At 35.2% G+C, this 24,005-nt stretch overlaps 1 protein-coding gene across 1 annotated transcript in view; it reads right to left on the bottom strand.

The window, feature by feature from the left end:
* Positions 1-18,884: 18,884 nt before the first annotated feature.
* The window catches only part of LOC149797119 (metabotropic glutamate receptor 5-like), a 124,861-nt gene continuing 119,740 nt past the window's right edge, over positions 18,885-24,005 (bottom strand). Inside the window, exon 8 of the mRNA XM_089960713.1 lies at positions 18,885-21,136. Within this exon, the coding sequence (XP_089816839.1) occupies positions 19,849-21,136 (1,288 nt within the window). The 3' untranslated portion in view covers positions 18,885-19,848. The remainder of the gene's footprint in view (positions 21,137-24,005) is intronic.

The raw sequence follows: 24,005 nt of genomic DNA, 5'->3' as shown, positions 1-24,005 counted from the left end.
TATGCTTCTAGACCCCTTGTACAGTCGCACGATTCCTTGGGTTGGTCCACACTCTTATCGACCGCTCGCACCCTTTATGAATCCACTACGAGTACAGTCATACGTTACACGTACAGACAGCATACAGCACTTTTTCTAATTTGCTACGTCTACGTCCGTGGCACAGGCATACGTACATACATACATACGTATCGACAGCACGTATATTAAATGTTCTGGAAACTCCAGATAGCTCTAAGCAATTTTAGACGGCTTCGGACAGCTTCAGACCGCTCTAGTCATATTTACAGTCACACTGACAATCACACTTCATAGACAGAATCACAGCGACAGTAACAATCAGCTACAATAACAGTCAGCTACAATAACAGTCAGAATCAGCTTCAAACACAGTCGGCTACAAACACGGTCAGCTACAAATACAGTCAGCTACAAACACAGTCAGAATCAGCTTCAAACACAGTCAGCTACAAACACAGTCAGCTACAATAAAACCAAATTGGTCATAATAATAGTTTCTGTATAATCTCTAGATATATGATAGTACTTTAAATTCTAACAGTTACTTGTAATTCAATACTTTAAATCTGCGTTGTAATAAATACATTATTACGCGATAAGACATTACAAACCGAATAAGCTTCGCATATCAAATGAAAATGTAAATTTAACAATTACCCCTATGGCTGGAGAACAATGGAGAGTGTATACTCCTTGACGTGATCCAAAAACGACCAGTGTGGTTTTAGAACTTGGTCTTACTTAAATCAATAGGAGAGTGAGTACAAGTCAGGGTAGAATACCCGTGCATATCATGTTAGTCATCTTACCTCGTCACAAGTATCCTCTGTGGCTAGGTACATGTTAATACAGTCGCTTACCTGGAAAAACACATTCACCCTAGATGACGTTGTACGCATGTACAACGAGAAATAGTCGAATAGCTTTAAGACAAAACCAAGTTATTTCTTTGCCTAATTCTGTGAAAATAACCTCCCCCCAAGAGAAAATAAATGTACACATTTTTTTAAAAAACCCTCACAGAATAAAAGAAACATAACTACTAACGATATGTTACACTATTTACACCGGTAATACTGCAATCTGGATTTTCTATGCTGGGTAAAAATTTATCCAAATTTCCAATCATGCCCTACTCAAGTAGTCTGCCCCTATATTTTCAACTCCTCTTATTGCCTCTACGCGGAAGCGATAGGGTTGTAGTGTCAGCGCCCAACGCATCAATCGAGCGTTAGCGACCTTGGCCTTGTTTAAATACAATAGGGGTTGGTGATCAGTCTCGAGAACGAAATCTCTCCCAAAGAGATATGCATGATACTTCCCAATTCCCCACACTACGGCCAAACACTCTTTCTCAATGACTAAATAGTTTTTCTCCCTGGGTACCAATTTTCTACTCGAGTAAGCTACGGGTAACTTTTTGTTATTTTGCTCTTGCAGTAAAACTGTTCCCAACCCAGTTTCAGAAGCATCTGTTCTTAAAATAAAGGGTTTGCTAACATCTGGCAATTTTAATATAGGTGCACTGATTAGTTTCTCTTTCAGCGCGCAGAAAGTTCTATCTTGTGGCGGTCTCCGCTCTACTACGTTGCTGTCGATGGTTGCCGTACAAACGACATTCAAGACCCCTTTTTCTACATTGACGCTCTGTCTCTTGTTGTACAATTTAAGCATGTTAGCATGGAATGTCTTTAAATTACCGTCTATGTCAATTTTATAGTCCATGTCATTCTTGACCTCTTTAAGTTCGTAGGGACCTTTCCACTGGACTTATTTGTGCTAGTAGGAAGAAGCAATAAAACCCGATCTCCTACAAGAAATTTCCTATTTCGCGCTCTGCGGTTATAATACTTGGCATATCTGCGTCCCGATTTCATTAATTCGTCGCGTGCCATCTGGCATGTACTTTCCAGTTTCTTTCACAGATCTAACACGTACTGGTATGTAGTTTTTATTTCCTCGCTCGCGACGTCACCTGTCCATAGTTCGCGTAGTATCCGCATCGGGCCTCGAACTGTTCTTCCGTACAGCAATTCGAAGGGTGAAAACCCTAAACTTTCTTGCGGTACTTCACGGTACGCGAACAGAACCGCGTTCAAATAGCGGTCCCAGTCTTGCGGACGTTCTGCGTACATCTTTCGTAGCATACTTTTTAGGGTACTATTAAATTTCTCTACCAGTCCATTGCACATCGGATGGTATGGGGTAGTGTTTAGCTGTTTGATTGATAACAGTCTACTTATTTCACCCATGAGGTCGGAGGTGAATTGGGCACCACAATCCGTAAGGATTTCTTCTGGCACCCCTACCCTACTGAAAATGTCAACCAATGCTTCAGCCACCCGTTCTGTTTCAATAGTTGGTAACGCTACAGCTTCGGGGATATTTGGTTGCGTACTCCACAAGAGTAAGAATATACCGGTTCTTCCTTTCGGTAACTGGTTGTATTGGGCCTACAATATCCACCTCCACTCTTTTAAACGGTGTAGCTATTAATGGCATCTGTCCCAAGGGCACCCTTGTAACCCTTCCCTTACATACGGTTTTCTGGCATACGTCACAAGACCTACAGAACCGTGTGACATCGCCATTAACACCAGGCCAGTAGAATTCAGCGACTACTCTACTGGTGGTCTTCGCCTTACCTAGGTGTCCTGCCATGCTAGACTCATGGGCCAATACCTCTTACCCTCCGGAGTGATAAACTCCCTATGAATTAGCCCGTTCCTACGAACGAATCTCGAACTGCCCCCACCCACGCAGTGTCCAATTGCGCCGGACGCGATTTTCTCAATAACAGTTTTGATGGATTCGTCACGTTCTTGTTCTCGTTTGAATTCATCACGCGAAAGTCCGGAGATCGACTCAGGGACTATTAATTTCTGAAACGCGTTGTTCTCTAGCCTGGTTTGCGCTCGCGTTTCGACTGCCTGGGCCAAAGGTATCCTGAAATCTGCCATGGTTGGAAGACGGGAACCTTCAATATTACCGATCGTCAGATCGTAAATAGGGTTTTCCATACAAAGGGCATCTACAGTTCCGGTTAGGAAAGGTGTTTCTACCGTGATCCTTGCTACGGGAATGCGACCGATCGTTCGAGCAAGTAGCATACATGGGGACTCCCACCCGATCATTTGGTTATCCTGCACGAGACTACGTTTGATCACTACAGCCGTGCAACCAGTGTCACGTAATGCTACGACTTCTCGACCGTTCACGAAACCTCTCGCTGTTGGTACTCGCGCTTCGGGGAAAAGACACGTGCCAAGTGTATGAATACTTGGTTCTACCTGCACCAGATTATCATATATACTTTTACTTTGTATAGCCACGGCTACCTTATGCATAAATCCCTTTCTTGTAGGACATTTTACTTGAACATGACCCCATTAAACATTGTATACCCTGACGACCTGTATCCCTAACTGACCTACTTGCCTCAGCTGATTTCACAAGCTCCCTAGGCATCGGTCTCGTAGACTGGTTTCCAGACTTAAAATCTTTTGAAACCACTTTCTGGGTTCCCCCATTAGCCTCAGCATAGAAATCGGCTTGATTAGCCATATCCTGTACGTTTGAATAGACTTTCTCTTTGAGAAACTGACTTAGTTCCCGCCCAAATGTGTTCAACAATTGATCTCTGAGCAAGAAATCAGTCAACCCTTCAAACGTTTTCACCGCTTTGCCGCATTCAATCCACCGCTGAAAATAGTTAGCTATTCTAACGATGAACTGATCAAAGGTTTCTCCCTTCTCGGGCTTGCTATACCTGAACTTTTTACGAAAACCCTGTTAAGTCAGCTCGTACCTTTTTAGAAGTGCTTCGTTCAGGGCGTCGTATTTGAACACATCGTCTCTAGGAAGTCGCGGGTACACATCCAGAGCTTTACCTTTTAATAAAGCACTGAGATGCAGTGCCCAATCATTTCGACTCCACTTCTGGTTCTCGGCATACCGCTCAAACCGATGAAGATAACTATCCATGTTATCTTTCTCATCGTCAAAGAGGGGTTGTTTGGGACCCTTTAATTTACTAGAGGCAGAATCGTGTTCTCCTTTTCTAGCTGTTGCTAACTCTACCTTACGTTCATGATCTCTTTCTTCTACCTCCAAAGCTTCTAACCTTGCTTGTTTTTCTACCTCTATCTTCTCCCTCTCAACGAATAAAATCCAAAAATAATCAAAGAATTAAAAATGGACGTACCATTAAAAAAAAACAACGTCCTAATGAAACTGAGTTAGATTGCCAATGAATTCCAAAATAAAATGGAAGGCGATGACGTGTGATGTGGCCAGTGTAGGACGAATGTGTCAACAGTTCTTCGTTGAATCATAGAAAATAATATTCCAGTTTATGAATTCTGTGTAAATTTATATAACTGTTTTTGTCCAAGAATTAATTTAGAGCACGAGTATTCGAGGGGGAAAATCTCTTGAAATCCAAATAAATTGAAGACAAATTTAAAATACAACTCACCATTGATGTAAACAAATGAATACTAGCAAACAAACAAATAAATTAAATCAAATATAAATTAAATCTAATATACATAACAATACATTCCATGACTTCTGTATTGTTCATAAGCAAATGTAAGCTGTGTACACTTTTAATAAAATGTATGGCCATGTATGTGTATACATTTGAGAAACAATTAAAGTGACGTTTGCATGCATACATGCATAATACACACTCGGGCTGCATCATTTATTAAATTTCTTAGCTAGTGAACCATCATACATTAACCTAAATTGTTAGATTAGAAGATTTCTGTTTTAAACTTGATATGCATCACATATCTATACCACATATTTAAAGATAATTATATAGCGGCATCAGATTGAATTTCTAGTTATTTATTTGCATACAATTTTAACAGTTAATACGTTTTGATATACGGATCATCAATGATTTCTGTACACCAGTGATCAGACACTGTCTTAAATCAGTTTATTTTCTCCAATACTTTCTGACATCAGCCCTAGTTGTGGAAAACGATTTTTGATTTATAAATCCAAATCAATCAAAATTAATAGCTAATATAATCATTTATTAATAAGAAACATTAGTGAATATACCGAGATAAAACAGCAGAAACGGTCATGCAATTTACTACTTTTACCTATTTTTTTTCCCACATACATACATACATACATGAATACATACATACATTTATATATACATACATACATGCATACATACATACATGCACATTCCCATGCACATTTAAAACAAACATAAGCAGTCAAAAATAATGTAGATGGAATATTGTGAATTTTTGGGCATGAAATTTTAAAATAGTGAGTTCAAGTAAAAAATGTTAACAAATGTTAAAAACAATTCAAGGAGGTTGTAATGGTCTGAACATATAACTGGATCACTTGCATATCAATGCATATACATTTTTTGGCATTGTCTTCCCCGAATGTTCTTGCTTAATTGTAATAAGACGACTTTTTTTCTCAAATACGTCTGAAAAGTGTACACACAAGTGACCTGCACAGATACACAGAACCAAACGCAGAATCACATAGCAACACATTTGTCTTTGTAGCAGTTATGATCTACACTAGTAGAGATTTCCCCAAATGATTGCTTTAAAATATTAGCTGGAGAATGACCACCATCAAGGTCGCCTAAGCATGTTTCCAGAATACACCAGACAAAAGATGTCCCTACTGATTAATGCAAGGATGCAATACAGCTTGGTAATAAACTGTATCAGTTATAACTACATTACCTTCATCACAAAATTGATAAGAAAGAATTTTCCTAATGGTTTCTTTATCTGAGATTTTACGTGACGTTTCTTGAACAAAGGATTTTGATTTAAGCTTGGGAGATAATGAAGACACCCAATAAATGATAAGTGAGTTTCATGTTTTAATAGTCTCTACAACTAAATCTACAGTATATATTCCCACCTTCGCAGCAATGCATGAAAACATGTATTGTTTCCAAGAAAATAAATGCCCATGATTAGAGAAATTACTTCCTGTTGCAAAGATAAGTATTGTGCTGACTTCACTTTATCTTGATAGTTTGAAACGTTTGACATATTTCAGGTATATCGTTTATTTCTCTAATTTCACTTAGTACTTAACTGATGTTGCTTTCATATAATGAGCCCATTTTTGTATCAGGCTTTAAGATTTCAAACAAATCGGATTTTTATTTATTGACATTTGTGCACCATTATCCATGAAAAATAACACACCTATACATTGTATAGTCTTTTAAACAATTCCAGAAACAAGGTGCAAAGTTTTATATATATATTATATGATTTTAATCAAAATTCCGCAACTGCATGAATTCACTGCTTTGTGATTAATTCAGAACCATGGGTGAATATTGATGATTTTTTTAATAATTTCTTTGCTTCTAATATTCAGCCGTATGATAAACCATTAAGGAGGTGACACATGAAGGCGGAACTATATAGAATAGTCAACAAAGCGAGAACATTTAATGGGAGATTGTGTTGTATCATTAAGGCACTTTTGACATTAGTATTCAACCATTCTAACGATTTTAATGTTTGCAACGAAATTGTGGAAAGTATTTTATCAATTTTATCTTTTTCAAACGAACCTACATTGAAGGAACCTTCATTGTCTGATGATATACGAAACGATACATTTTCTTTGTACAGAATAGATGGTGAGAACTTTCTGCTTTGTTTGTATCAAGACATAACTAAAACATATTTTCTGGCACCATCAAATTCATCAAATATCCATCAGGTTGAAGAAACAAAACTTTACCGTATTTACCATCAATACAAGGTCTTTTTCTCAGAGGAGCAGTAGCACAGAATAAGTGAATTTGAAAAACACTTTCAATCCAACATTGGTGAAGAGCAAAATAGGGCTGAACAGACTTATTCCAGTAACTCGATTAAGCAGAAACGTACATTTTGAATGCATGTTTTCTATCTCGAAATCTCGGAAAATACTGACAAAGCCTGAACAGAGCATGATGTTTTTCAATAAACAACCGGAAATATGTTGATACTGCAATAGATGGTGTTTTGTAGAAACAGACATCAGTTATCTTCCTTAATATCTTGAGAACTGTCTCTATGCAGCTCTTGAAGAAACAAATCACACAGAAAGTGAACCCCGCGCAAAAACTATCCTTTGAGTGGGATGCTATGAATTACAAACATTCAAAGGTGTTCATGTATATTGTGAACTAGAGGGTAAGCGAACCCTACGAACATTGCTTTCTGATATTTCCTTCATTTTTCAAACATTTTTGAAAGATCATGTCCATGTACCTGCCATTGTCTGGCTAGAAGATGGCACTATTTCTGGAGTTAACTCGTCATATTCCCATAGCTCTTTACATTACAAAGGAAATAGACAATTAAATAAGGTATGCATACAAATGTATTTCAGATGAAGATATTGTAAACGAAACATTAGATGGAAAAAAATTGAAAAACCTGTTTCAAGATATTTGGAAATAACATTGATAATTCTTTAAAAGTGAAAGGATACGGTCCCTTACAAGAATGGAAATTGAATGGACCCTTGTCATTGCGGCTTCTTCTTTAACATTGAGTTGTCAGCGCTGATAGTATCAGAAAATTGGACATTCAGACCACTTTCAGTGTCAGCAAGAGTGGACGCCTTCAAACAATTTATATCATATTGAACACCTACGATAAGAAGCATGTTGGTATTAATCAGGAGAAAAATAAATCAATCCTAACAGTAAATCATCAAAATGTAGCATGTGTACTTGGCATAATACAGGACTCTAGCATCAGTCGTGATATTTATATAGCTGAAAAGAAGCTAAAGCATCTGGCTGAACCAGAGAAACGTTTCTTTCAATGTTTTATACGAAAACATCCTTTGCTATACAAATCAGTGACCAGTGTTGTTTCTGGTCTGCATCTGGTCAGCTTACGTGAATGCAACGTGAATGTGTTCCTTGACAACCTTATCAGACTGAAAAGAAAAGTAGATCAGGATCGTGTATCAAGCCATACAAAACAGATATACACACTGCCGGTTACTGTGAAAGGGCTTCCAAAAGACAACGAGGTAACGTTAGATTGGCATCTGGATGAATGTGAAGGTGATAAAACAATTTGATTGTAAAGGTCGGATAGTGCTGAACAAGAATAATATGGTGAGATGCATATTCAATTTATTTTAGGAAGAAATAGTCATGCAGACGTTGCTCACCGAACATATATTTTGGGATTTATACATCACAACGTCATTTACATTGCAAGAGCTCCTGAATGGAGAACTCATTGAAAGATCAAAGCTTTACAGAAGATCGAATATACTCAGTCACATTAACTCTCGGATACTTTAGTTTATAGTGTATCTCAGCTATCTCTACAAACACCACCGAAGTTGATATTGATAAACAAGAAGCAGAAAAGCTTTAATGAATGCTCTTTGATAATTTAAAACATTCCTATAGCTAACACAAGCAGTTCCTCTCTAGCAAGTCGACCCTGTCAAATCATGCCACAGAAGGCAACCATGCAACCTGAGGAAGACTGGACAGTCGATGTAGTTGGTTCGCTATCAAGACAATCATCTATTTCATCAATTTCTTGCCTTAACCCTTCAGATGATTATAAAATATCTACTGAGAGAGCAAGACATGTGACCAAAGTCACAGCCTCTCTGAAGTAACATAAAATAGCACTTTAACAAAAGAAAGAAATGAATAATCAAAGTCAATAAACCCCTACCATTTAAGAAATATCAACCACCCTGCCTTCCTTGCAAACACCCACCTCCAGCAATTGGAAAAGATGGAAACAAAAACATCCTTGATAACCTTTTGGTAAATAGTGCCGATTGGTCAAGAACAAAGTGAAAAAGACCCTATTTCATTTGCTCCATATTAGAAAATAGCATAAAATCCGTTCATTCTCATGGAATAAAATGGGAAGTACAGAATTTCCTGTTCTCCATCTCATGATTACCAACATGTTTAGTGCTTATCAGACATGTGGCTTATTCCATCTCCTGAAATTTCTTCCGGATGATGATGACAAAACAGAATGGCCTAAATTAATTACTATGACACATATTGAAACAGCAATAATAAATATCCGAATGCTATCTTTAACTCTCCATTTGGCAATCTTCGTAAGATTCATTGAGTGTCTTGAGCCACCTACAGCAAAACCTCTGACAGAACACATGGCAGTGATGTCATCAGATGATCTTGAAGGCAAATTGGGTGGAACATATCTTGAGTTCAATGATGCAGCTTGTGGTAGCAATATAATCATCCTGCTCTATGTAAAATTAATTGCAATGAAATTGTTGGACTGTCGATAACTGATCGAATTGTTGGAACTCATCGATATAATCTGCTACTTTCCACAGTCAAAGTATCCTTGACATTTGTGTTTGGAAATGGTGTTGCGTCATATTGGCAACCTTTCTATCCATCTTCTATGTGAATATTTTAGTGCTAGAAATTGCACCAGCAACTCAAAGCCTCACTTTTTGCAACGCCAAATATTGGACGTGACATCAACTTCAGTCTGAATTCTCAACGTGAATTGGATCAACGCCATGCCCTTAAATCATTCAGATAATCAGCAGCTTTAGGAGCTATTGTTCCAAGACTGTCATTGATATGCATATATTTACTTTCAAACAGGAAGATGAATTGTATAAACATGAACAATTTCTTGGAATATATGTGACTCAGAGAGATCTAAAACATGTAATACCAACTATAAGAATGATTCTACGTCTATGATCTCTACTGGCACATAAAGACCAGGTACCACAGAATATATATATATATATATATATATATATATATATATATATATATATATATATATATATATATATATATATATATATATATATATATATATATATATATATATATATATATATATATATATATATATATATATATATATATATATATATATATATATATATATATATGTGTGTGTGTGTGTGTGTGTGTGTGTGTGTGTGTGTGAATTCAAGTCCACAACTTCGAGAATGTCTTGGACAGAAAAACTTTGCAAATTGGAAAATACCTCAACAAAAGCTACTTGTGTCAACAGAACGTATTTTCTCTTTCTGAGGATAACATGCCTAGCCTTGACAATATCGATGCGCTCATGATTCTACAATAAGTTGTGAAAGCTGTAAAGAGTGTTTCCATCGCACGTGCAAAATTTAAACCTCAGAAGACAGAAAGGAGATGCTTCTAAAACTTGACAAAATTTAACGAGCGAGTCACATCAGAGAAGAATAGTTGTCAAACTGTTGTAAAACCTGAGTAAACTAAAGGAAACCTTTCAAAGTCCAAAGGTGTATGGACTGCTTTAGTTTCACTTTGACTGAATTTAATAGGTTTAATACGGATGAATAAAACGAATTTCATCTAAAGGTGATCGTCAAAAGGAGGACGCAAGCTTAATTCTACTTGAACAGAAATGTTGTCATTTGGATTCCAGCAACTGATACTGATAACGCTGAAGTATGATACCGTTCATGTCCTAGAGTCCAGTAATTGAGCTTTTCATAAAGACAAACTGATATCAGTTGTCTTGTCATTCCTGAAGCTTCATTCGAAGAGAAGTGAGAATGTAGGGCAAAATGGAACCCAAACATAAGTGGCAGATAAAAGACAATGCTTTTGTTTACAAATATATCTTTGTTTTGACGAGAGAAAACAGACATTACAGATATCTGCAGCGGCCGTCGGACAGCATGTGAAGGTAAATTTTCCATGATATGATATTTAAATCAATTGATTTAATAGTTACCTTTAATCTGATGGCTAGGTATTCGGTTGTTTTTTATAACCTTTATATAAAATAGTTTCCAAAAATACAATTGAAATCTAACAGGTTAACATAAATTAGTGAATTAAGTTCTTCTAAAGTAGGCTGAATATTTTATATTAGATTTTCCACGTCAAATTCATTTATCATTTTTAAAAGTAATTCTAAACTATATATTTGTTTAACGATATCATTTATGTATGTAAAATGAACTGACTATAGCTGTGCTGCAAAATTTGCTTAAAATCAGTAATGGCCCTTTAGATAAAAATAAATAAGTTTTCATAGCATTTTAAATATGAATGTGTTGTATTGTGACAGCAGTAACACAATAAGAGGACAAATTAGACCTCTTGCCACTCATTGTCCTACTGTAGTATAAAAGACAAATAATAGCATGTTCTGGGTAATGTGACTTGAATGATATTCTCCATTTGATCATTATGACACCCATACCTTTGTAAGAGTGGTCTTTAGAAGCCCAATCGTGGTAGAGGTTTCATTGAACATGCAATGTGAAACACTCCTACCATATTTTTTATTCACATTGGAAGTATGTGAAGAAAGTTAACCAAAATAAAATCTCTTGCATATGATATGAGTACAGAATATTGGTTACATAGGCACAGCTTTTGTAGAAATTGTTCGTAAGTAAATTCCTGGAAAACTGGTGGATTAGTGTTAGAAATGTTACAAGTATATTTTCCGTCAGGTTGCCATATAAAACAGAAACCCAGTATATTTTCCACCAGATTGCCATATAAAACAGAAACCCATATGTTTCCAACTCTTATAATCCCGTTGACTATACATGCTATTATTCAATTTCGGCGATAAACATTCTGTTAAAAATATGTTATATGTACTATAAATATGTACGTTGTTCACTTGTACCTTTCTATATGACAGAATCCACATATGTATTATCAAAATGTGTTTCGTGTGACCATTTATCCTGTCTTATATGCTATAAAGTTTATGTTTCTCAGAACTTGAGTTGTAATAAACTTTATATTTTATTCACAGCTGGTATGCATCTGGTTTTCATATTAGTAGTAACCAATTAATTTTTATTTTCTGCTTCGTTGCAGGAAGGAGAGGGATCAAGAGTTAGCTCTAGCAGTTTATAACGACAAACAATTTTATCTGATCATTGTTTCAGAAGAAACTACATTTATATTCTGTGAAGCACCAACAGGAAAGGTGCAAAACAATGTCTTAATATACAACACCAGCAACACTAACACTTGATACAAATGACAAAAAGATATACATATAGGTTATATATTATGTATATTTTCTTGACATGATACAATAGGTACAATAAGAGGACAAATTAGACCTCGTACCACTCATTGTCTTACTGTAGTATAAAAGACAAAATAATAGCATGTTCGGAATAAGTAATTGTTGTTATACAGCTTCTACTCACTTCAACTGTAAAACCTTAGATTAAATTGTGTTATTCTCATATAAGACTTTATATTACTTGCCTCTGTTTTGTGAATATTACATAAAAACTTTGCGTCCATCAGATTGTTATTACTCTTGTGTTCCAAAGTTTGTCTCACCATACCGTATATAAGCTTGCTCTGGTATTTAATGGCAGCACGCTGTGTCAAACTCTACAGAAAAAGACACAACGTTTGCACACTATAGTCAAATGCTCTGATGTTTAATGGCAGCACGGTGTGTCAAACTCTACAGGAAAATACAAAACGTTTACACACTATAGTCAAATGCTCTGATGTTTAATGGCAGCACGCTGTGTCAAACTCTACAGGAAAACACAAAACGTTTACACACTACAGTTAAATGCTCTGATGTTTAATGTCAGCACGCTGTGTCAAACTCTACAGGAAAATACAAAACGTTTGCACACTATAGTCAAATGCTCTGATGTTTAATGGCAGCACGCTGTGTCAAACTACAGGAAAAGACACAACGTTTGCACACTATAGTCAAATGATCTGGTATTTAATGGCAGCACGGTGTGTTAAACTCTATAGGAAAATACAAAACGTTTACACACTATAGTCAAATGCTCTGATGTTTAATGGCAGCACGGTGTGTCAAACTCTACAGGAAAATACAAAACGTTTACACACTATAGTCAAATGCCCTGATGTTTAATGGCAGCACGGTGTGTCAAACTCTACAGGAAAATACAAAACGTTTACACACTATAGTCAAATGCTCTCATGTTTAATGGCAGCACAGTGTGTCAAACTCTACAGGAAAATACAAAACATTTGCACGCTATAGTCAAATGCCGGGCTAGGCTTAGGACCCGATTCAATGATACTACCAGTTAGGACCAACAAACTCAAACAGAATGATTAAGGCCCATTTTTCAATCTCAAAAGAGGCTGCGACATCGGCATTTTAAACAAATACGTATGTATTTTTAATCACCAGTTAAAACCCTGTTTTATTATGCCTTGCATATGTTAGTCCTAAACCGATACGTTGAGTTAGGGTTTTAAAACAAATCATTTCCACTTTAACTCACATTAAAAACTTTTCAGTGCTAAACATAAAGCTTCCTAACAAACATTCTTGCATACGGTAGGTGTGAATTATTTTGGTAAGGCTTGCTATCACCTTGCACAAATAAAACACCTCTGAACATGTGATTTTTACGCAAGCGTCAATACCATTCTATGAAGATGTTTTCTTCAGACGTGTTGAAATGATCTATTGCTTCCATCATGACATAAAGAATCCCGCAATGAATCTGTAGACAAAATTTACAAACGTATCTAACCAGATCTGAACACTTATAGTGGTTCGTGAATCTCACGAATTTTTTCAGGCTTCAATATTATTTAGAATTACATGAATTTGGTACAGTGCGGGAAAACAACGTCCACAATTTGTCAGGATAAAACTAAGAGTCAGTGACGACAAACACAACATATTTGAACCAGACTTTATTTCTTTTAAATAACAGTATTAAGGAAATACAAGGAAAATAATTATAAGACCGATTAAAAAAGCCACTATTAGTTTCATCGATAAAAAAATGAATCACAAAAGTTTGTCTTACAGTGCTTTAAATTTATTGCACAATAAAACACATTTAATTAATGCTTACACTTGTACATTGTTTGATTTAGTGTGCTTCGGAATGTTTTTAGAACAGAGCGATTTGGTACATTCCTCCATGTTAACGCTGGAATGTATAGATAGTACAATAAAACAAATATGCCAATGAGAACAAACAATTTAAAATGAGTGGCAATACACGTTTCATAAAATAATAAAATATTTACCTAGTAAGTCATATTTCAGTTCGAGAAAGTCGAGACTCCAAGTTTTAAAACGTAAACTCCATCCCGATATGATTTAGTCATATGGTACACCAATATTTCTATACTTTATATGGTTTTTCTCTCTTTATATATATATATATATATATATATATATATATATATATATATATATATATATATATATATATATACTAAACACAAAAGGCCTTTCTGAAACATGAGTTTAGCAACAAAATAAGTCAAATATACATTATTCCAATAATAGTGAGAAAAAAGAACAAGAACATCATCCAAAGCCAGATCAACAGTGCCTATAAAATGTATACAATTAATTTCAATGTGTAATCTGCAGTTGTTTTTGTTCCTTCGATATATATATATATATATATATATATATATATATATATATATATATATATATATAATTGCTTCTCCTTTCACCAAAAGACTTCTAATGATGCCTAAATGGCTCTAACTGAATATCCGATTCTTTCAACATGTTCCATTCTGAAATGGGTTCAATCTATGCATACATTTTTGAAAAAAATTCGCTTTAATTGTCTCTGATTTGAAATGTCATAATATTTTAAAGCCAATCCACTGGCCTCAATTCGTTACAAAGCATCTTATCATAAAAATCAATATCGAAATGATGCCAATATACTGGACTATATATAAAGTACATATATGTATGTATGTATGTATGTATGTATGTATGTGCGTGTGTGTGTGTGTGTGTGTGTGTGTGTGTGTGTGTGTGTGTGTGTAGTAACGAACTGAGTCCAGTGGATTGGCTTCATTTCGATACCTGCAAACAAAATACTCAACCGTCTCATACAACCCGGTCGGGAAATGTTCGGCTATAACTTAATAACAACATATATGCTTTTACCATAAGTGAACCAAATTAATCTTTGTTACAGTTGTCACAAATAGTTTGTGCAGGTGAATCCGTTTGGGGTCATTTTTAAATAAAATAAAAAGCAAAGCCAAACAAATTGTTGCCACGAAATAATTTAAATCACAGTAACACACACATAACAAGGCGTGTGACTAAGTCTGTATTAAACGAGAAAAGTACTGTTTTCCTTTAAAAGTGATATAACGCAATAGTTTAATTTATGTTTTTGTTTTTTCTTAGCTCTATTCAGATGCGGAGATGGACTGAAATGCATCTGCGTGCGGTAACCCAAGACAAACAGATTTTTGTGGACACATTTTAATCGACGTAAATACGTTTGATTCTCCTTAGAGATGTTATGCAACCGAAAGTGGTAAAATCTAAACATAGAACGACAGTGTTCTAAATATGAAATTAAAACGCATCTTTCACGAACTATTATCTCGCTTTCTCATACACACTTATAGTAAATTAGAAGCAAAATATAACATTTAATTTTGATAAGTCCCCGGACGGTACTGACGCTCTGCTGGGCCTACATAATTTCTGGGAATTCAAGATAAGATCACTTCTTCCTTTGGTCAAGTGTTGAACCCATCTCTGATATTCTTCACCAATAAGAATATTTTCAAGTTTGCTGTTGTGGTACTCATATTAGATGTCAGCTTGGCGCACTTTTCATTTAGGACCAATTGGCAATATTTAGAATCAGTTTGGTGAAAATCTCATGTCAAAATGAGTATCCATTCAAATAGAGTAGTGACAACAATATTTTAAGTCAGTCGTTATGGTGGCCATATTGTCTTTAGAACTGGCGCTTTTTTATTGCTGACAACTTAGATGCCATAAGAAGTCATTTGCTCAAAAAACGAGTTGATATGGCCATCTATTTGAAGGGGAGTAGAAATAACAATATTTGCAAGATATAATCATCCATTCAGGAGTAGCAATAACATGAATTTCAAATTGGCTGTTGTGGATGCCATTCTGCATGTCATATCAGAACCATATTAATTTTTATGTAGCTGGATGTCATAAGAATTTTTTTTCTGGCGAAAGCTCCATGTCAGTATAACTTATTGTTCAAGGGTAGTTGTGACGATACAATGGTTGCTATGGTGGATATATTTGAGGTCATATTGGGATCATGATTGATTAAGGCTAGCTAGATGTTATAAGAATTATGTTAGTGGAAACCCCATCTTTATACAAGTATCCATTAAGGAGGAATAGCAATTAAAAAAATTTCAAGATGGCTGCTGTGACGGCCATATTGGAAGTCCGAGCATCATAATTTTCATTTAGAACCAACTAGATAATAGGCTGAGTGTGTGTGTAAAACTTCTTCTAAGCAGCCTAGGAGTAGTGATAATAATTCGGTGATAACGGACTGACGGAACACATAATAATTTATCAATGTGTAAATGCATCACTGGTTTTAAGAATTAGGCGACAAATAATCGAATTCGCCTAAATAAATTCAGAAAAGTTATGTTATTTGCTACATCTTCTCTCCAATAGCGTATAAGCTGTTCTGCTGGCGAATTGTCTGACAATTACGGGTCTTTGCTATAAACAGCTCGCCGGGCAATACAATCCAGTACTAATGACGATTAGTTTTCAAGCCTGCTATCATTTATGTCTTGCTATAGATTTCCAATAAATAACCTCAGTTGGAAACGGTCATATTAGTTAATCAGTGACCAAATACGATGATTTTCTTTGTACACGTTGGCTATCGTTGCTCGGGAATTTAATTGTACGTTTTGGTATAGATTTCCTATCAATTTGTTTATTTGGAAACAGTAATGCAAATTAACGTGTGGTCTTAAAATGGTTGTTCATGAAAGATTTATATGTTATATATTTGTTAAATGTATTAGTCTACAACCTCATGCCCGTAATATCAATTAGTAATGTGTAATTGTTATACGATTCTAATGACATACACTTTTTCACTGGTTCCCACAAAATCATATGATCGACAATGAGTTATGTTAATATACACTCCACACTACGTTCTTCTTGTCTCGTTAACTTCAAAATATGTAACATCCTACGACAGTAGACACGTTCAATACCGTACACAGTCGATATTAAATATTTTCCCTAATCGGAATACAAAAACTCATCGACTACAGGAACTTATCGTAAACCATACTCTCCTGTCAACATATGACTCGAATCATTCCAAGGAAGAGCATGTAAGACTGAGTAGCACACTGAGTGGAGAAACAAAATGTTTAGAATACTACCCCTCAGATTCGAGCAGAGTATACAGTGCTAAAGCAAGACAATGGGCGTCCTCCATTTTGCCACTAGCCTGAAGCAGCATCGGATCATCTTCTGACTTAAAACAGCCTATACAAATAATGAGACACAGAACCTGATATGAATATTATTCACTTGTTCCGAATTGACTTTCTGTTCTATACGTGATAATATCATCGAGATTAACTATATCGTTCCTGTAAGCGTTCCTGAATTGTCGTAGCCAGTGCTATTTCTAGATGACAGGATGTCTAGTGGGCGTGGATTAGCTATTAGAACAAATAAATATCAAAGCGCTCTCAAATGCAATCGTTGTTAGCATTAAATTATTTGCTTACGATGTTGGTTGTTAAAATGTGGTTTATTACAGTAGGGATACATTATATCTACAATAAAATTTGCTTAATATCACGTTAGTACATTTCTGAAGTGGATAATAAAAGGGTCATCGGTTTGAAACTGAAACATTTTGCAAAATCGATACTGATCATATCGCTTCCAAAGTGCACGATATATCAAATAAATCGTTTGCATCATTTTCTAGTATCAAATAATGCACCGTGATGACATCATGCAGTTAAGATGTCATTTTTAGTATACAAAAACAAACTGACTTTAGAAATTCTACTTAAATCATCTAATGCAATAATTATGAACCCTTTTTTTTAGGTTAATATGAAGTTTAGTAAACCAGCAAACTAATCATATTGACCTCTTGACCCCACTTAGTCCCGATTAGTACGAGGTTTACAAATTCATTCAACTTTAAATTCGCCCGAAGGAAGGTTGCTACTTGTATAATATCGGTTTTTACTCAAACTTTGCATGCAATTGTAACCATAACGTTAGCCGCTAACGTCAAATGTGCTATTGAACTTATCTAATTATTTTTTAATTGAAGTTTAGCTGTGTTAATTATTTACTTAGTATTGAGGATAAAGTGACATAAATGACGTTGCAGAATTGGGCTCTTAACAGCACCTAACTTCGATTCAAATAGTAGTCCATACAAACATTAACACGAAAAATGAGGTAAACAATATTAGTGCAAAATCAGAGTAACTCTAATCTAAACTGTTTGTATTTTGATCTCGCGTCCAAAGATGTTGGCTTCTTATAGCTCAAAGCGGTCCTGAATTCATTTGGCTACTAGATGAATGCATGTCGATGGCCTAACTGACGCATAAAAGTTGAAATTGGTCAACAGCACTTTACTTGTGGTATACTACATAGATGAATAAAAACATGAATAAAGAAATTGACAATGCAATTAATCAGTTGAAACCGCTATTCGATATGTTCAATAGTTTCGACGACATCGATTGAAGTAAAATTGTACAATGATTTATAAATACTGAGATTTAACGGGAATCAGGAATTCACTGGGATATATATATATATATATATATATATATATATATATATATATATATATATATATATATATATATATATATTTCACTGGGATATATATATATATATATATATATATATATATATATATATATATATATATATATATATATATATATATATATATTTGTTTACGAGATTTCCAGTTAGTCTTTAGTAAGTAAATTGGGTAAATGTACCAAAATTATTGTTGGAAAATCTCATCTCTCTCTCTCTCTCTCTCTCTCTCTCTCTCTCTCTCTCTCTCTCTCCATCCGAAACACGTATACATTAATTAACATCATAGGTATGCATATTCAATACCTGGTTTGTATGGATCAATTTCCATGATTCGAATATATATAAAAATTACTTATTGCACACGTATAACGAAACAACATAGTTATTAAACCAATGCACATCCATTTAAGACAATATTAATTTTTGTTTTGCGTTTGGTTTGTACAATGTACAGCACATATGAATGCTGAAAACAGTCAAGACTATTGTACAAGAAACAGTTGTCCTAAAGACATTTTCGACACAGAAATACAGTAGGTGTACTAATTCGGAAAGTTTGGACCCTTTAAGAACACGGTGCATAAAATGAACCGTAATATTGTACAAAACATGTCGAAAAACATTCAATGAAAGCTATTTGTAGCTTTTGACAAATTTTACATACCTGCGGACTAACTATCAAGCCAACACCAAAACTGACATCTGCATCAAGTAAGGAAAAAAACAATTATTATTTTGTCTGCAATCCATCTGAGTGTCTTCTAATGAAAAATATTTTGTTTCGGTTGTTTCTTTTCATTTCGTTTTGTCATTTTTCAATTTTTTTTATTTTTTTATAATATATTTTTTTAATTTTTTAAATTAAGTTTCTATTTATTGGAAGTGTATGTGTGTGCGTGTGTGGAGTGGAAAAGAAGCATAATTTATTATCGTGCATGCAATGTACACTTTCCTCTAATGCATACTCATATGTACTAAATCAACACTAACGCATGCGCTATGCATTGCATTCTGATGTATGTAGGATTGTATGTAAGATATGTCTCTGAGGATTTAGACTTGTTTCTCATACGAATTGTCTTTCAAAACAGATTTTGAAAAGTTTTATTTCCCTTCCTTAGACGTTTGCACTTTACATTCTTGCAAACGTTGTACTAGTACCTCATACGTCACTACTTTCAACATAGGACATATCGAATTCAACGCCACGCTCACGTAAGAAGCTTTGAAATAATAACATACTCTCTTCTTCCTCATCCAAAGCAAGAACGCACTTATCGGATACATTGTCTAGACATCGGTATACGGTTGATGTCGATCTAGGAGAACTAGATATTGAGCAGAAACTACTGTGACTAGGAGATTTACTTTCCTTCCCAGTAACAGTATGAATAGCATTGGAATCTACTGATAAGCACTGTGAATTTGAACGTGCAAGTACATTATCTGCAGATGTTAGGGGCAAGGTATTGCTGTTCCTGAATGACCTCCCCTCACAAAGAATATTTGAAAAGCTGTGACGAACACATGAACGTGAATACATTTCCTTTGAATCAGATTCACATTGTCTTATACAGGAGTCAGACAAATTTTTGGTGATTTTCATCTTGCACTCGTGTGGGGATAGCAATGTCAGTTCCCTTTCCGGGACCTGTAAGTTGATATTCCCTGCACTAGTATTCTTGAAGGTTAAACAGGTTTCTGGATTATTGGAACTTCTCTTATTATCTGGAGTATATTTGAGATATTTATCAGAGCTTGTCATGTCGGGCCGGAAGGACTTTCCACTGGTGCGAACCTTTAGAAGATCTGATATACTGTCGTAGTAAACAAAATCGTCTTCATTCTCGAAGTCTTCCGATGAAGAACCTGAGCTTACTGACTGACCTCGGTAAAGATGCGATCTAATGGAGGAATTATGTTGTTTTTGACTCTTCCCAACCATGCATCCAGATTCAGATGAAGAAACAGACAAAGTTCTTAAGCATATATTTTCACCATTATCTTTTGCATTCATGCTGTGCATATCTGTTTGTCTCTTATAAACTGGTCTCTTTGGATTTCGTCTTTCACGTAAGTTGTTGATACTCCGTAATCCTTCTGTTTGACATGCTACTTCGATTCTTTCAACTTTAGATGACCTGAATCCTTTTCGAAACTCTGAAGAGTCCTCCTTGGAACTTATCGTGCTCAAGCGATCTTTGTGGCCCTCTTCATTTTTGGCGGCTAACTTCGCCCAAGAAAATGTTTGATGGTTTTGATTGTGTGACCTTGTGACTGGAACATGGAAAGAGTTGCCGCGTGTTAGAAGCATGGAAGAGGTCCTGCACACCTTCTGTGAGTTCTGCTTTTGAAGAATGAAACTGGGTGGTCCAGCACACCTAAGCCTTGCTAGAAGACTAGCTTTTCTCTGCAGGGGTATGCGCAGAAGATCTGTCGATTTCTTCTCCCTGCGAAACCAAGGAAATACATTAAATATGTTGGCTTGAAAACATTTAATGGTGGCTTTATATAGTACAGTATAACAATTTTACTTTTGACAATTTTGATACAGAAAGAGTATTTGCAAGATAATACATAAAGGGAATCATTACACAACTGAACACACATATGACTAGTTCAAGACCTATTAATCAATTTCATACAAGCTGATGTAAAAATGTAGCTTGACATCAGTCATGGATGTCACGCGGTGTCTTTTGGTTCGACTAAAAAATGCACGACACAGTTACAGTATCTCAGCACAAGCAGACAGCGAAAAACTTTTACAGAGTTAGCAAACTCTGTAGTTTGTGTGTGGATGTAACTCTAACGGATTTCCAATATTGTTGGGGTACAAAACGAAAAATTGCGTGTCAGAACAAAGTAATGACTGACACAATTTTCGTAAAACAATGCTAGTAGGCGGTGACTGACAATACAAAGGTTAGTGAAATATTGTAGTTTGTTGTGGATGTAATCCTAACGGACTCCCATTATTTCAAATAGGTATTCTTACAGACATCCTGCCGACTGCGTCGAATAGAAAAAATGCAGTGATAAAAATAAATTTTACCTTCGTCCGATATATTGTATAATGCTAAGCATCGGCATCATCAAAAACATATTTTCTTTTATTATGCACGCGATTTTAATTACCACTCTACTCCAGACGAGTGCGTTTCCTCAATATTTTACAGCTTCTACACCGTCTCAAATACATATTTCAAATAGTTGAATGTGATTTAGGATCGTACGTAGACGTGCTAAATATGTTAATGATTTAAATGTATCGCCTTGAGCTGGGTTTTAGTGGAGTGGACACGTTTGCATTAATTTAATGCTGTACAAACATGTTCAACAAATTTAGGTGTTTTGATTGTCTCCCAAGTCCTGCAATGTTCAAGATACAAACGTCAAAGCTTGTGATATGTGTGGGTTTGTAATGTAAATGTTCGCAGGGGTTTTAAACTTTGAAATAGTTTTGAATAAGTATTAGCGTGGATGTGAAGGGTGTTGATTTACATGAACATAACATAACCGCTTAATTATGGAACTGTTTTGTTGGACAAATGGCACATGTGATTTCCATCTGAAAATTACAAATGAGATGACTTATAAAAAGGGATCCCAAATTTATGCCGTGGGGCAGATGGTTTTGGTTCCTGGGGCATACATTATTAATTATTGAGATGCCCTCTCTCTCTCTCTCTCTCTCTCTCTCTCTCTCTCTCTCTCTATATATATATATATATATATATATATATATATATATATATATATATATATATATATATATGCATATATATATATATATATATATATATATATATATATATATATATATATATATATATATATATATATATATATGCAAATGAGTCTGAGCCGGGGGTCCCTTCATACCGCTATGCACTTTGCCCCTGGGTCAAATATAAACTATATAGATATCCACCTTGTTACCATATCAACATTTACTGAGCTTGTGCATGGAACTAACATTAAACATCTCATGTTCATTAGAATGACTCTGGCATGCAGTAGTTATTTTTGGATGTGTGACTTTGACTTTTACAAACATTACTTTTCCAAACTAAACTTTAATTTATTTTCTATGATAATAGATGGATATATACAGTCAAACACGGAATGTATGCTATGATGAAACAAACTTGCATTAAAGATCTAGATCTTAAACTCTTTATATTTTAAAAGTAGCACAGTATATATAGATATATGATGGCGCTGGATAATATTTCACATCATCCCACTCAGATACGTATATAAGAACAGTGTAAAAACAATCCTAAAGTTTACAACACACTAACACAACCTTCTCATGTAGGGTATTAAATTAAACTAAAACAAATAATACTTATTCATTAGCCCAATTCGACTAACTCGTATAATTTCGCAAACTTCATTATTGAGTACAGTTTGGTATCTCATAAACATACTAGGTAAGCCTACAGTAATTATACAAGTGTCATATACCGTATTTTTTAAAAACAAAGTTAAATGTAAAACAGAGCATGCTAATTCAGTATATGAAACATACGTAGTCATAGGATAAGCAAATATGGCATAAAACGGAAATCTTTGATACATAAATCATCGTAATATTTTTTCAAGAACTTAAAATCCCAATTTTAAGAAATGGGTATGCTAACTGGTAGCCGCGGATGGTTCGATTAAATTCTAGAAAGTAAATTAGCTGTATGTTGATTTCTCATACCTTTCACCATAACACGTGTATTGAACTGACTCGGTTCTGTTTTCATTCTCCTAATTTTAATGTTCAACCCGGTTAACTGTACTGATTTCAAAGTTATTTTATCTGCAACACTTGAACAGGGATGATGTTTTTTCTGATAGGTAGATAGATAGATAGATAGATAGATAGATAGATAGATAGATAGATAGATAGATAGATAGATAGATAGATCGATAGAGCAGGATTGTTTGGAGAAAGTGGTAAAGTTTGGATGCTGTTACTTTTTGGACGACTGTCAAGACGGAGCATTTATGTGCCGCTGAGGTGTTACGGCGCAGGTGCAAACATCTAGTGTTTCGGTAGAGTTCCACATTTTTTTCGCAACTTTCTGGTGGTATAAAAATGTCCAATGACTGTCGCAAATTCGGCACAAATACCAGAACAATCAGGAGTTTTGTATCGAAGTATAATGCGTCGTTTCATTCAGAATGCGTCTAGCGATTTATGGTCTTTTCTTGTCTCCGATCCGATCCAAATTATATTGTTTTACTTTGAGTCGGCTTCGAATAAAGTAAATCAACATTTCATCACATGTGACAATGCATCCGTGCGTCTCTGGTTACTCT

Source organism: Sinohyriopsis cumingii, chromosome 6, assembly GCF_028554795.1.
Source record: "Sinohyriopsis cumingii isolate HCF-2022 chromosome 6, ASM2855479v2, whole genome shotgun sequence".
Taxonomy (NCBI): Eukaryota; Metazoa; Mollusca; class Bivalvia; order Unionida; family Unionidae; genus Sinohyriopsis; species Sinohyriopsis cumingii.
The sequence above is the reverse complement of the archived record's forward strand: the minus strand, read 5'-3'. Positions and strand labels throughout refer to the sequence as shown.